We start from the raw sequence: 16,002 nt of genomic DNA on the forward strand, positions 1-16,002 counted from the left end.
ATGCATGCGTGCACCATTTCATAACACAGTGGCACATTTCATAATCATTTGGAAGAATGCTTGCTCAAAATGTGAAGATTTATTAGACAGGTTTATTGGACTATCATACCACCAGGAGATTAATAAAAATGTTGTATGTAAGTGGATATTGGCACACAAAAGGGAAACAATATATAGTAAAGTTCCCACTTCCAGCTAATGCAACAAGTTCATGTTATCCATAGAATACGGGTCATATGTGCAGCACGAGTTATTACCAGTTCATTCGGTTTTCTCACAATATCACTTGTATACACTAGTTATTTATTTGCACCAAGCTAAATACAAGCTAAATATTTAAGCTTTTTGACAACATTTTCATTAAATACCTGCCATATAAGCAATATATAAGCAGGAGTGTGTGAACAGTAATTTAATGACAAAAACTTGTCCCCATCTACGTTGTTTCATCGAATTTACCTTGGCAAATCGTCTATATGAATCAATCTTTGGAAATGTGAAAAGTGCTTCACGCAGTTTTTGACAATATGTAAATCATGACTCTTAACAGTGTTAGCATCCATACAAAGTGGTTTACTTTAAACTCTGGGAACCGTTTTGGAATATGGTGGCAATGGTGAACTGTGGACAGTATTAGAGTTTGTCCTTACCTGGTCAAAGTTGCAGAAATATGTGATTTTAAGAAGATTCAGAACATTGTTGACTCCGCACACTCTCTCTCACCGGATAACTTAGTGGCGTTGTTAACTGCATCTACCGTGTCCTACCACGACTATGTGAATTCTTTCCCTCTCTATCCATAGCTACATAATTGCATTGGCTCCTTCCAAGTCAGTCTATCAGTTTAAAATAGTGCACAATGCTCACTAGAAATACTAGTTTCAAAGGCCATCATTACCTATAAGCATAACCTACAATCAACTACCCAAATCATCTGAGAACTTACTGGTTTTGGTTCCTTTCTTTGTGACACAAAAGAAGGCCACACTGCCCTACACAAACCTGGCCAAATCACTTTGTTAATTGAACCACCTTATAATTTTCCCAAGTGATGTTCCCATAGCTTTCCAAAAAAGGTTGGTGATGGTTTTCCTCTTTAGTGTAAATGTTGATTGTGTTCACTATAGGTAGCCTCACTTCCTAGTACCATACCAGATCATTAATTCTAGTACATACATTTTCTACCATAACAAAGATAAGCAGTGATGTAGAAAGAAAACTCATTATTGGCTTTGCAACCAGTATATAACAATAGTTATTAGACCTCTCTCAGAATACGGGCTGAGCCACAGACACAGGAGCATATGCAGTGTAGGGGGAATAACTAGAGACCTTTAGTATATGTTACATAAATAATGCTATTAGCACAGTAATGATTCCATGTTGTAACTCTGTCCCTCCCTCATTCCTCTGTGATTTGCCAATGTTAAAAAGACTTGGGGGCATATCTGCAAATGCATTTTCAGACATAAACATACATTTACGGCTGAAAATACTTCATTGACATCTGCCAGGAATTCAAAAATGGATTCCTGGCAGGAGTAAATGCATTTATCACTGTGGATTTCTCAGACAGGAGTGAGGAGAAATCTGCAGTAGTAAATCTCATAGGAAGTGGGCATTTCAAGATGTTGATTACCTTGGAGGTTTTGTGAACAACAACAACAACAACCATATTTCTTCGAGGGTATTCCTCAACTCCTCCCTGCCCCCTTTCTATCCTAGAAATATGTGGACATTTCAAGAAGGAGTGGAATGGAAAACAGACCACCCTCATATGTACAAGGTCTGTAAGGGAAAAGATTTTGCCATAGAGGCAGAAATATTTTCCCAGTGGAGAAAAGAGAAGATAAAACATGCATTTGCACAGGAGCTTCTATTCCCAGTGTGTTGGTTTCTATGCTGCGTGCAGCACTGTATAGTGGGAAATAGAGTCTGTGGAAAGAATCACATGGTATTCCCAGCACTATGCTTTGAAACCATCACCTGGTACAGCTTAACAAGCATTACGTCAGGAAGGTTGATGATACATTTCTACCTATACGTTTTTGTTGCTGAATAGACCCTAACATTCTGAGGATTCCAAATGGCCATCCAACTAACAACTACTTGACTGAATGTGCTCAAAAAAATAAAATACATTCGTGGCCATAACTGTCTAAAAATTCTAAGACACCACTTATATTGGTATTAATTCAGAAAACAAAATAGAAATAAGAATAATCTAGTTTATATAAGCATGTAGCCATTGCTTCTGGAACAGGTATCTTTCAGTGCTATTAAGTGCATATAACAGTGACCCTAATTTCACTCAATACATTTAGCATTTCAAAAGTCTACTCTGCAGAATGCCACATACCATGCAGAAGCAGCTTAGTTCACCAGTGCAGGGATTTAAATGGCATTTGTGAAGCTCGGGCAATTTATCCTTTTCCACCTACAGTGGAATACAGCATCTGCTTGTTATTGCCTTATTTTCATATTGTTGTACATAGTGTTCCCTTATTATTTTTGCTGACTCAGTACCCAGCACTTTCTACATAAAGAAAATGATAAATGAAAATTAACTTATTAAATAATAAATACAGAAGTATTTATTCAATATTAAGTTTGGCTTCTCTATTTTTCTCACCTGACTAATGCCTTCCTTGTTCTTAATGAACTATACAATTAATGTTTTAAATAAAATTGTCTTTCATGCCCCCTCAGTGGCACTCTGGGTGGTGGTAGGGAATGCATTTTGATACCTACGTCCCTCAGTAGATGCATCACTACGGCAAGAGGTGTTTGAATCATCCCTCTTCTGCTGGTTTATTGATTTAATGAATTCTAAACACAAACTTCTGATCTTACATCAAAAGCAGTTGCATTAAAATGTCACATTTACAGAACAGGAAGCAAGCATATGAGCAGAATGCACTAGTGCAGACGGCAAAACGATGCAAGTTAAAAGAGGTGGTGTTTAAAGACCGGGTATTTTTAAGGAATGATTGTATACATTTTTAGATGCAAAATGTTGACAAAATATGGACTCTACAGTTTTGACTATCACTGTATCATCAAGGGAAGTATGTATAGAGAAGTGTGCATTTACTGTTCTTAATAGCACTTCTACTATTGTCAATGTACGTATATGTGGTAAAAATATGTGGTAGTAGGAATGATACATTGAAACTTACCCTGACAATATACATGTTGTTGAGCTAGATGGATGTGGAGTTAAGAATAGTAAATATATACTTCCCAAAATATACTAACCTTGCTGACACACATATTGTCAAGCTTTGTACATGTGGAGTTAGAAGTAGTAAATCTACACTGCGTATATATACTTACCACAATAGTTTAGTAGTAATCGATATTGTGGTGTCAATAATTAGATACCTCAATATTATGTATCACACGTTTTGAAGATACTCAGTGAGGTGCAGTTCCATTGCTGAGGGGGAGAGGGTTCTCGTAATAGAGCATCAAGTGAAAGATGTCCAGATCTTAAGGAACCACAGAAAGGTGTATGGGTGGGGAGGCTCTATCCGTTTTGGATCTAGGGTGGTGAGGCTAGGTGTGTGCTCCAGGTGGATCATGAGGAGGGTTGTGCTTTCAGGATGCTGTGGAAGATCCGTAGTTGATTGCAGACAGAGGTGGCATGAGAGCTGGTGAATGGTGTGAGATTTAATTAATTGCTAAAATAAGTAAATAGAGCACAGAAGAACAAATGGGAGAGGTAATGGGATTAAAAAAAGAAAGGAATTTTACTAAAGAGACTTAAACAGCAGTAGCTATGCACAAAGCTGATACTGAAATGTGTATATTTTCATATAAGTGCATTGATTTATCTTCTGTCAGTGTTCATATCACTGAAACCTGGCAAGCATTCAAGCATGACTGCATATTTAATGGTTAAGTAAATGTGGAATTACACCAGTTTCAGCTTTAGTTTTTTCACAAAACCCATACTAAATATGGATAAATACAGATAAAGTTGACAAAAAATAAATATGGATAAATACAGACCGAAATCACACAAAAATAAATACCATAAAAAAGGGAGTCCTAATCATGATCTTGGGCTTGATGGAAGGGCGAATTATGTTGTCTGTTTCCAAGTTGTTAGGAATCAGCAGAGCATCCAATCTGGGATGGGAAGGTTGAGCCACTCAACAGCACAAACAAGAATGGAGTACATGATGGGGGAAAGGTAGAAGATCTTGACATCACTGTAAAAGAGTTGGTTGGAGAAGGAACATGAGGAGCAATCCTCCCCAAAAAATGCTTACATGGAGGTAGAGTGGAATGGACCGAGGACAGATCTTCTGGAGTTCCTACTGTAGTGACGTGGCACAGAGCTCAATCTAGCACCTTTACACCAAGCAGAATCAGTCAGTGAGTAAAGATGCAAACCAACAGAATGAGTAGCAGAGATGCCCTAGTCTGATATAGTTGCCAGAATTATGCGGTGATGAGTATCTTACTCAGCATAGATGTCAAGGGGGAAATGGACAAACAAAAGAAAGAAGTGATTGATGAAATTTATGCAACTGAAAAAAGTAATGACCAATGTGAGCGTTTTAGATAGATTGTTGGTGGATAAATAGTGTGCAAGACTGAAAACGGCAATCCTTTCAAGGTTTTAAGAAAAATTAGCTGGCTACATGACTTCATTTGGAGACATAGCAGAATTGTTATTGTATTGTAATTATAATTCAGTATTATGATGGCAATAAACGCTCTGGAACACGGAAAGAAAAATACAGAAAGTTGTGGTGCACTGATTAGAAAAGAAAGACGTGAATGTGCTAGAGACGGGCCTTTTTAATTATTTCATTGGAACAGTGATCAGTGGGAGCAGTGTTTAATTTGAGCTGGTGGCTGAAAGGGGAACTGTCTGGCACAAATTTTTAGGGACGGAAATGTACCTTTTCTCAACAGACTCTGATCCAGAGCAAGGGAGACAAAAACACTAAAGGGGGCAAGATGGAGAAAGAGAAAGATAGAAAAACAGTGACAAAAAAGGAAAGAGGGGAATACACAGAACCTAAAAAAGTAAGAAAAACAGTCAGGGAATCTACTGGTGAATTAAAGAGGCCTGAGGTGGAATCAGCCTTGGTATTTGGGACCCCCAACTGTCAATAGTGCGGGCCATGAGCTTCAGAGTAAGACTCTGGGCCCCAGCACTTACTCTTATACAAATTAAGTACTGAAGCAGTCAATTGAAGCTATGTAGGATAAGAGGGAAGATTATTAAGTGTGCTCCACAGAGCCACGCCCACCTAATTTGTGATCTGTGTCTTTTTACATTTCCGTCAAATGTAAAAATACAATATAGGGTTCCTTAACTATATAGGTGTAAAACATGCATTCGTTTTCTTGTATCCAAACACGGAAAGGGGAAGGTCACCACCTCATGAAACAGTACAAACTGTATTCACTGCTCTTAGAGATGTTTTGACTGTGGCAATGCACATTACATACATATTCTGCATTTTTATAGCTCAATTCATTCTGTTTCAAAGGGTAAATTAAGGCTTATTAGCATAAATTATGCAAGCGAATTCCATATTTAAGAACAACCTATTTTACTTTTTTTAAAGCTTACTAGCATTTTATTTTCACAATTTTATTAATGAGATAACCGAACACCAAACTGAAGTATAAGTCCTCTCTTCCGTTCATACTTATCGTTTGCACTAAATGATTTGATTAACAATTATGAGCATTAAGTGTGGGTACTGGTAAAAGGACCTCTTCTTTTCTTCTAAGTATTTTCCAGCCTCATTACTTGAAGCTACATTTTTAGCCAATGCCTCATCAGGTTTGGATAAAAATGTAAAATGTTAACATACTTTCTCTCCAGTTTTAACCAACATGCAATGCTTCGGTTTCATTTTTCAATAAACGCCTACAGTCAGCGAGCATGATTCCCACCAACCATTATCTTATAAACGCACCCTATATTTTTATGCAGCACACTTTGCAGGCTTAAAAAGGTAATATCCAGTATTCAGTTGCACCTTCTAGAAATAGCCACACATTCATTTCGCGCTAATCCGATTTTTGATGAACAGGCTGAGTCCAAAATCACATACCTTTCTTTGCCCATCATCCATTTATATCCCAATTTCACTGGGATATTTGGATGGTAAAAATGTATTCCGAAGCATGAACTTGCTACAATGTGATGAGCGTTCGTCATAAAAAAGTCATCTATAACCTTTATATGAACCTTACAAATCAATGGCTATTCTAAAATCTTTTTTCCTTCGCATCATACATCTTGGTAAGGTTTTTCTTACCTTCTAAATTTTGACAACTGGTTTTACTGCTCGCATGATTCCACAATTTTCAATTGGTCCTTTCTCTTATCTACAGATTTCTACTTTACCCGATGTGTTCCCTCATTAACTACTGTCCCCATTTCTTCCCTTCTTCTTGCTCGTTCAAGTCGATACACAAATTACTGGAGAAATCGTGCATGCTTGCAATGATCTTGTCACTATCAATACAAAATGGTGAATACTTTCCAAATAGTAAGGTTAGATACTCTCTTAGGGGATAACCCATCTATTGTTCTGTGCTAGTTCAAAACCACACACCTTACAGTACAATTCTACAAACAATTCCCACAGACAGATGTGAAGCTTTACCAACTAATCTAGAGTTACTTTCTAAAAAGGCGTCTTTGACCCACTGTTTGTGACTTTTTAAAATATATCAATGCTCTTTATTTCTGCTCCTCATCATGAAAGTTTGGCACTTTGTCTTTCACACTTTATTATTATAATAGGCCTTTACAGCTCAAATGTGATTTATTGTATTCATTCAAATTGCACACATCTCAATCTGGCATCTCAAAATGCTAAATACATTTGGGCTCAGATTTACTAAGTGCTTCCGTCGCGATTGCGTCACGCAAGGCGATGCAAGTCAGACTGACTAAGGCACGCAAAGCAGTGGATCTGCGTGGCTTAATAAATCTGAACTAACGCAAAGCAGCGCACGTTGCTGGTTGCGTTACTCTGCTTTGGGAAGGCTTTCGATAGGTGGAGCGTGGGTGTTCCCAAGCATCCACCCATGGTTTTTGGTGCATTCCCCGATTTAGTATAACTAGTAAAACTGGGAATGCAACAAAATGGTACTCCATCCCAACAGAGGTGTAATGAGGAGAAATATCTTTATTTCTCCTAGTTATTTCCTCTTTATACATGTGATGCATTCCGCAGCACACAGAGACAGAGGAAAATGGCTCTGAGTACTGTTTTGGTACGTGCAGGTGTTGCTTCTTGTAACGCAGGCACCCTTGCACGATTGCACAAGGGTACGTTCATTGGCACTAGGCAGCACATAGTGCGCCAGTGCAGAGAGAGAGCAGGAATTCGCCATATATTAGTGAATATGGCGTATTTCTATGCTCTCTATTTAACACAGTGCAGCAAGTCGTTTTACTGTGTTACACCAAATCTTAGTAAATTTGGGCTCTGGGTTTTACTGAAGAATAAAACAGTTTTTAAATGTTGTCTAAACATGGTATTGAAAAGCATAATCTATGGTTTCAGTGAAACACGATTACATAATTTTTGGCTTCAGAATGCAGAGAGAGACAGAGAGTAAAATCAGGAGGGAGGAGGGGTTTGAGTTCATTCATGAGCAGATTCAAAAGCAATTCAAGGCTATGTAAATCTTGGTGTACTGTAAAAAGATATTTTTACTTAAAAGAAGTTTATTAAAGGTCTTATGACACCATACACACGGACAACACAATCATGCACTTAACAGAAGCGGAGAATATCAAAACAATTACAGGATTCAGGGAGAGCATGTGAAAAAGAAAAAAAAAGCTACACAAAATTCCGATTTGAAATTTACTAAACAAAACACCAAAGAAGAGTAACAAAAAAATCTAAAGGTTTCAGGGAAACCAAACGGAACATAAGAGATGAAAAAAGTGGGCTCAGGAGGCTCCCCTCCTTAAAGGAAAAAAAAAGGAATATAAAAAATACAAGCAAATGGTGAAGGAACAAGGACAGCACATAGGGAAAACATCGAAGGGATAAAAAAGCAGAAAAATAGAGCTAAAAAACAGAGTACAAAATAAAGAATTAAAAAACGAGAAGTTGTGAGGTATGTGCAATCACCTGTAAAATCAAATGGTTACAAACAATACTAACGTTCCTGTAGATTAAACGAAGCATAAGAACGAGCATCCTACGTCAAATGACTGATTTCCTATTACAGCCAAATAACGTAAGATCCTGTAATGTATATTTTTTTAATAGAACACCAATTAATGAACATTAGAGCTTCAAATTAAACCAATTGCATAACTCACTATGCTTCGTAGAAAGGGATAACTTTTAAACCCTAATTCTTGCCTTTTGCTGTATTTAGCATCTGAAGGAGATTCTGGATAATGTTTTTAAAGTACTGTGATTAGCAGGGGTGGGTATTTTTAGGGTATGGTTGGTGATGTCTTGATCCATGTATTTTATGTGGCCTGTGACTGCTCCATCACACTTACCCCCACAACCTACTCTGCAAAACACCTATTGCTGATAACAAGCCATTTCTTGCACTGTACCGTAGTGGCACTTGGGCAGCTCTATTTACCCTTGATGAGGCACTGAGGGCCATATGTACGAAGCGTTTTTTGCCATTGCAAACGGCCCAATTCGCAAAATTGGGCCATTTGCAGCAGCAAAAATGCTTTTCTAAATATACAAAAACCCAAACTGAAATTCTCCAGAATCCCAGTTTGGGTATAGAAATTGCTATTTGGAAGGAGAGTGTTTAGGGCGTCGCCTCAAGATAGCAGTTTCCAGCGTTATGTATCAAGGTTTTGCAAACTAAATGCGGTCGCTAAACCTTGATATTTTACCACCAACTCAGAGTTGGTGGTATTCACAAATTGGAAAGGGTCCCCATGGGACCACTTTCCCCCTTGTGAATATTGGGAAACAATGTTTTAAGCACAGTCAGTGGTCCCCTAAGACCACTGCCTGCTCTTCAAAAATAAAAACAAAACATTTCATTTTTTAGCATTTGAATGCATCCCGTTTTCCTTTGAGAAACAGGGGTTCCATTTCAACAAAAAAATAAACCTTTATTTAAAGGCAATCACAGACATGGTAGTCTGCTGAGCTCAGTAGGTCACCATCCCTGTAATGGCAGGCATTCCTAACGGGTCACAATCTGTGGCCTACCTCATTAATATTCATGAGATAGGTCAAATTGGGGACACACTAGGAATTGCATGGATGAAACCAAAAGTTTCATACATAAGGAATAGCGATTTCCAAATAGCAATTCAGATAAAATTGCTATTTGGAAATCACTGTTCCTAGTCTTTGTACATCTGGTCCTGAATCACTTGTGTATGGCTAGAATGCTACTCCATGAGATGCTTACAGTGATGGAGACTTAAAGAAGTTATAAAGATTCATGCTGGTTATCACACAGCTGCAGAAGATAAATGCTAGCAACCCGCTGAGTTTGCTACAACCAAATTTTGATTTGGAAAAATTGGTTGCTTCAAATATAAGAATTGACAGATTGTTACTGGATATGTACCAGCTCTCACCTAGCTGTCATCTTGGTTTTGGGGCAGTCTGCCACGCATTTTTGCTCTGCACTCAGACGAATATGTCACAACCGTGATACAATTTGATAAATAATATAAAATGCAATATACCAGGAGGTGGTTATGTAATTGATTCAAGCAGTCAGTCATGTAGGTGATTGTGTGGTAGGTCATGTAGTGGCCATACAAGCACCGAGGCAATTGGTCATGTGAGTACTCGCAAAAGTCCTTGCAAAAGTCATGCTTTATGCATAGCACAAACAATAATTCACATGTTACCTACAGGGCTGGTTTATGGAAAACATTTTAACTATCGTATGGTAATAACATACTTTATTTTATTTATCTGTGGGTCTCTTGTGCTGGCATTTATCAACATTACCTGTTTCCTGAGGATTTTATGATTTTAGGGCAGCCCTTGCATGTGCACTGAATATTCTAGACATTACAGAGTCAAGGCAGTATCGTTCCTTGGCGTTATACTGAGAGACTGGATGGTGCACAGTCATCGGGGGAAGAGAACTGTACAACTGGGACAGAGCAAAAATGTTATTCATCATAGTATGTAGTGATGGTGTAGCCATCAATTATAGATAAGTCCTGTTCGCCAAAAATGGTTATCTTTTTAGGTGAAGCGTATTGGCTGCGGTCTTTTGAAAACTCACAATAAGGTATAAGAACTATCTCTACAACGAAGATCTATGAGCATTCATTCAATGTCAAATATTTATCGTTGAATGTGTTTTCTGTTAAGTTTTCGTATTGCCTCTCTATATTTTTAGTACTAAAAGTATCTAATGTATGGACAACAGACAGCTGACGATTGAGGTGGGCAACAACTTATTTTATATCTATTGTGGTGACTATATCAGGCAGTGCAGCTTCAAACTCCCTGGCTGCTTTCTTTTCTGTTATAGTGCACAGTCATGGCCACCTCAATTGGCTTCATCTAGGAAAGACCCAGGTCTTTGCAATCCTCCTAAATTCTAGGGATTTGTCAGTGCTTCTTACTCTTGCCGAAAGCTTGTTCCAGAGCTTAGCAACTTGATGGAGGAAGTATTTACATTTTATTGGAATATGGGAGAATTTGTTGTGTTGCCCTTCAGGATCACAGTGTTCTCATCAGAGAATATTTTTTAGCTTTAATTTTCTAAAGGTTGCTAATGACTTTATGTGTAATTCAGATGATCTGGAAAGTAGATCTTCTGGTAATGAGAATCCTATTGGGAGCTTTTGAGGATTGGGAGATAGGGTCCCAAAGACCTACATGTAGCTATTTTCTCTGAGCTGCAACTTGAATTCTTTGCAGCATTCTTAACTGATAGCGAAAATGTATGGTACAACGCAGTTGCGTAATCCAGACAGAATACAGGATTGCTATAAATATCGAACAATTCTTATAGCACACAATTTGAAAACAAGGTGCCGCCATTCACCAAACTCTAATAAAAAATCATATACGTCGGCAAATTATCAACTTTGGGGGACCAGCTCGAATTATTCAGACTGCACATATATATTAAACGAAATCAATGAATCAGTACTGCATGATACCTTATACAGCTCTACCAAACAAGGCGGATGCCAGAGCCCACTTAGAAGATACTTTTTAAATAGACACTGATTTAGCATGTAGAGTGTTAAGTGCAAAATTGAAAGTCCATGTGTAAGATAATTGCAAATTACATAACATGCAAGCATGTCGATTTCTATGAACCCATAGAATGAAGGCTATATCAGATGCCACTCTTCCAGGAATAATAACATTTCAAACAATGAATGGTCCCTAAGCCTTCAAATATTAGGCCCTGCCCTTACATCAGCCAGACAAGTGTATGTCCAGTCAACCCCCCCCCCATGGATTGCACTAGTGGTGGGGTGGTGGACTCCACTCATATTGTTGTGGGTTCTATCAAGATTTAGTTGACAGTACACACTTTTTTAACTTTGCAAAGTTCTAAACCACTGGATATAGTGGATTTAAAGCAGAAGGGGACTGTGCACCTCTTTCCCTTGGCTCTGGGCAATAGGTGTTTATGGAGCAATATCGGTCATATTTACATTGTTTAAAGGGGCCGAGTGACCTGATTACATGAGGGTGTTATGTCATGAAACTCCCCCAAAAAACATTCAGCCATTCAAAAAAGGAATGTGTTCAGACTGCACCAATTCCATATTTCTATTGAAGGTAAACTATGAGTGAAAATATAAGATGTGTCATTTAACCCACAACAATTTACAGTGCGCTCTTCATTACAAGATTCTGCGAGAGGAAGGCTCCAACTTACAAGGTAAACAATTAGCACCTGTGAAGTTCCCTGGGAAGTGTCTGCCATTCCTTACATTTTCGAATGATGCCTTACCAGTCACACATATATTTTATATTCGGAGAACGTTATCTCCTGCAATGGAAAACGTAGTTTTCATAGTTCATTACAAAGAACTGGGCTTTCATCAGCTAGCACTCTCTATGTAATCAGTGGATGTTTGTCATCAAGCCCCAATGGCACTTATGTATTGTCTGCAGTAAAATCCCTAATATGGTCAACTTCAGTCATCACTCCAACTAGTTCCATTCTTGTGTGTCCTTCACATTAACCAATATTCTGAATCGTGATACTGTTGAGAGTGGAATAAACTATGTCAAGAGAGTATGTTGTAAACGAAATCTAAAAATGAATATCCTCCCTCCCTCCATAAGGTAATCTTTTATTCCGAAATATCCCAGACACCATGTTGTTTGAAAAAAAGCTGCATTACTTAAATCTTTATTTCGATATATTTGCACGCAAATAAGAAACATGTTATAATAGAAAACATGTTGTCCTAGAACGTTTAACATGAAAGTTAGTTACACATGCTGTCGAGTCCAGGTTGTAAGCTAACTTGTTTGAAAATTAATTACTTTGCTTTAACAAAGCACTGATGATAGCCCCAACATTTGTTACCCACTTGCAACTTAGTAACTCATAAATGTGAAAAGTTAGCAAGGATACCTGCAATGTCACTTTATTTATTGTATGTCACTTATTTTATGACAAATCTCATATTGTGAAAAATCCCATTGTTATACCACGAATATTCCCAATAAAATCAATGTCCATAATGTATAACATAAATATCTGTAAACAGATCTCTTCATAAATGACCAAGTACATAGGCAAGCTACACCCAGAACCTCAACTTGCTCATGGAATGTTGATACCTCCGGATTATCACTTGTATATCTTTTCTATTTTAGTTGTATACACTAAAAAATTACCCACATCAACTCTAATTCGATTGAAATATGAAATTGTGTTTACAGAGAGCAGACAACCTTTTCAAATTACTTTGATAATGACAATACTTTACTAAATACGCGTCCTGATTGGATCATTCATCTCAACTGTCGAAGTGACATCATCCGACATTAACATTTATGTGGGCTTTGGGTTGATGCATAACATGACGACCAACTCTCACTGTTGTTTTTCCCAACCTTGGAAATTATACTTACACTACAAATCTCTTTGCCCATTTCATCATTGCCCGTGGCTTCACGCTTGTGCTGAAGAAAGTCATAATGTGGCATATGTTTGTCATCCTCTGTGTATTGAACATACACATTTTGCTGGTAGAAATCCATAATCGACATGGGATTTCCAATAAAGGATGTTCTCACATTAGTCACTTGATCAGCTAAAGAAGACCGAAAATACTACATTATTTGATGTACAAAGGTGTGTGAGCAAATGCTAACTTAATATCATTCTTACTGTGGAACATGCATTCAAAAATTCATTTGTTTTACTATGACCCACTTCTGTGTCACAACTTCAAATTCAGATAAACTTCTACATAGAATAGTATATCCTTAGGAGGAGAAATATGAATGAATTTGTGAACTAACAAGGAGCTGCTTGAGACAATTCAACCTGTTGCAGATCATGTGCAATTCTGTCAGTTTCTTGTGATTTCATTGACAAAACATTAATAATAAAAATGAATAGATTGCTTAACATGCTACCAGTGAGTAAAAATTAGACTACTAAAAATAAACAGCACAGGTGCATTAAACAATCTTGAACCACTGACATTTTATGTGAAAACTTTTTTGCAGGTTGGGACAAATCCTATTGTAACATCAAAGAACTGAAGCTGTCTCCTAATTTGGGAACTTCAAAACTGTGAATTCACACACAAACTCTGCATTGTCAATGTGCATACTGTATTTTGAAAAGTTGGATATGAAGCCTGACGAATATATAATAAAATAATATTTCCTTACATTTCCACAAATTATATATTGGCACTAGAAAACACATGTAACTACTTTTTCTTATTACGTTTTAATATTGAATATAGATGCAAATATATCAGAACAGACGGGCAGTCTACCAATAATCCAGTGGCATTTACTGTCTCAAAATCCAAAAGGGTGTTACCAAGGCTACATTATTTATCAAATGTCTTCTTTCTTTTAGAAAATATTACAGATCGACTTAACTCAGACAAGATAGAGACATAAACAGTAAAACATAAAGCAAATATAAAGATGGCAAAAGCAGACTGATACTCTTTTGATGAAACTAATTTGTAAAACTTGTATTAATCGTCCATAAAAATAAGACTTTATATTTCACCATTCTATGGAGCTGGAAAACCAACAATGTGAAAGAGAACGACATTGATTAGTCCATTGACTATAACGCCATCTTGTTCAGCTATACATTTCCACTTAAAGCACTCTTTCTTCCATTAACCTCAATGTTATGATATAAATCAGCACATACCATACAAGTGGCAGATGACGCACTATATAAATGACAAATAACAAAAAATAACTATCACCCTCAATTGGAAGCATATACATAGGAGCAAAATCCGAATCTAACTGGTCATTTTCTGAGCAACAGTAAATTGATCAGTATACAACCACAGTTGAAGATCATCACAAAATAGAGAAACAAACGTCATAGATTGGTCCTTCCTAATAATGCATAGGCCTAGAGACACATGCACTTTCATTAGGATATCTACAGTTGTCTAAAACCTATTATTACAAATATTCAATAGGATCCCAAGTCATCCAAAAAGTCAGTGATTTGCTCCTATCGGGTTACTCTTCCACTTGGAGCAAATTTACAACTTATGTTTGGAATTCCCATCGAATTACCAGTGTTACTCCTGAAAAGCAGTGATTATCGCAGCTTCAATAAAGTGCCAGAGCAACTAAATGGTAAACATATGTGCATTTTTCCTTGCCAGTGTGTTCCACTTTTTTTTTTAAGGAAAGAGACTAAAATATTTAACCCCTTCCCCTAAACTCCCACCAACTCTTGAGGTGTTCCCTGTGCACACTTGGTCATGTTCTATTAACAAATGCCTGGACAAGATGTTACCCCCAGGAAACTTTGAAGGTTAACAGTAAACCAGGAGTCTAAGGGCACATAATAACATACATAAAAGTAATTAATTCAAGTACGAGCACTACTTAATGCTCTGAAATTAAAATAGGACCAGCAAGTCGCATGTCTCCTGCTTAAATAATTAACACACATTCCAAAGACAGACCTGGAGGAAAAGTTCAAATTAAAAATCTATAAAGCAAGCAGCGAGCGGTAAACAAAAGAATAAAAATTAACTGCTCAATAGAAAATCAAGAAAGACATAACCATGATTAAAGAGCGCAGTCTTCTGCTGCCAGCAAAGATGATGAGCACAATAAATTTCAAGCATGAACATTCGCAGTTACCGTGTTTGTTGTTCTTTATGTTTAACAGCTTTCCCCCTCCGGTTCCATAATCATTGGCTTCATACTCGAGCTCTCTTTCAGTGTCGCTGCTGCTGCTGTCTGTGTAGGGGCCTACTCGCAGTCTGCTGTCCTGCACAAGTAACAGTAAAGCCGCTAGATTACTTAGATGGAACATGGCTAGGCAGTGGGTTTCAGAATATTACACTGTTGAGCTCTGTGAACTCAAGACATTTACGCACACGACAAATGGCGGGACAAATATGAACAAGGCAGGGCCACTGGAATTGTGCAATTTTGCTACCACTGGTCTTTCCGCATAATTATTGATTTGCCACATTTGTCACATAATCTATCATCTGCTGCATTATCTGCAGGTCCTAGCTTAAACAAAGCAAACTTTTTTTTGAACTCGACCGAAGGTTAGAGAGCGCTTTACATGAGCAACATTTTGTTACAGATGGACACATTCATTTTTTTTAGGCACGGGGAGATTAAGTTATTTACCCAGAACCACATGATGTTGAACATCCCTGCCAAAACTCGAACCTGGTCCCCCAGCTTTGAGGTCAACCGCTCCAGCTGTTAGGCCACATCTTTTTCCCCATTAAGCCACATGGTTTGGCTTGTCTTGCCACATAATTTAGACAAGCCTGACACACAGTAGCCGTCGGTGGTGGGAGTGCTGCCGGGC

General features: G+C 37.7%; 1 protein-coding gene across 3 annotated transcripts in view; it reads right to left on the reverse strand.

Annotated features, from left to right (window-relative positions):
• NCKAP5 (NCK associated protein 5) overlaps positions 1 to 16,002 on the reverse strand; it is a 768,214-nt gene that overhangs the window by 45,940 nt on the left and 706,272 nt on the right. For 2 of the 3 annotated variants that reach the window (XM_078682016.1, XM_078682017.1), the window contains exons 16-17: positions 15,312 to 15,441; positions 13,074 to 13,255 (exon numbers count right to left, since the gene is read on the reverse strand). In XM_078682016.1, coding sequence (XP_078538142.1) covers positions 13,074 to 13,255; positions 15,312 to 15,441 — 312 coding nt within the window. The remainder of the gene's footprint in view (positions 1 to 13,073; positions 13,256 to 15,311; positions 15,442 to 16,002) is intronic. The other variant, XM_078682018.1, reaches the window with a different exon arrangement.

This window comes from Lissotriton helveticus, chromosome 3_1 (genome assembly GCF_964261635.1).
Source record: "Lissotriton helveticus chromosome 3_1, aLisHel1.1, whole genome shotgun sequence".
NCBI classification, from domain to species: Eukaryota; Metazoa; Chordata; class Amphibia; order Caudata; family Salamandridae; genus Lissotriton; species Lissotriton helveticus.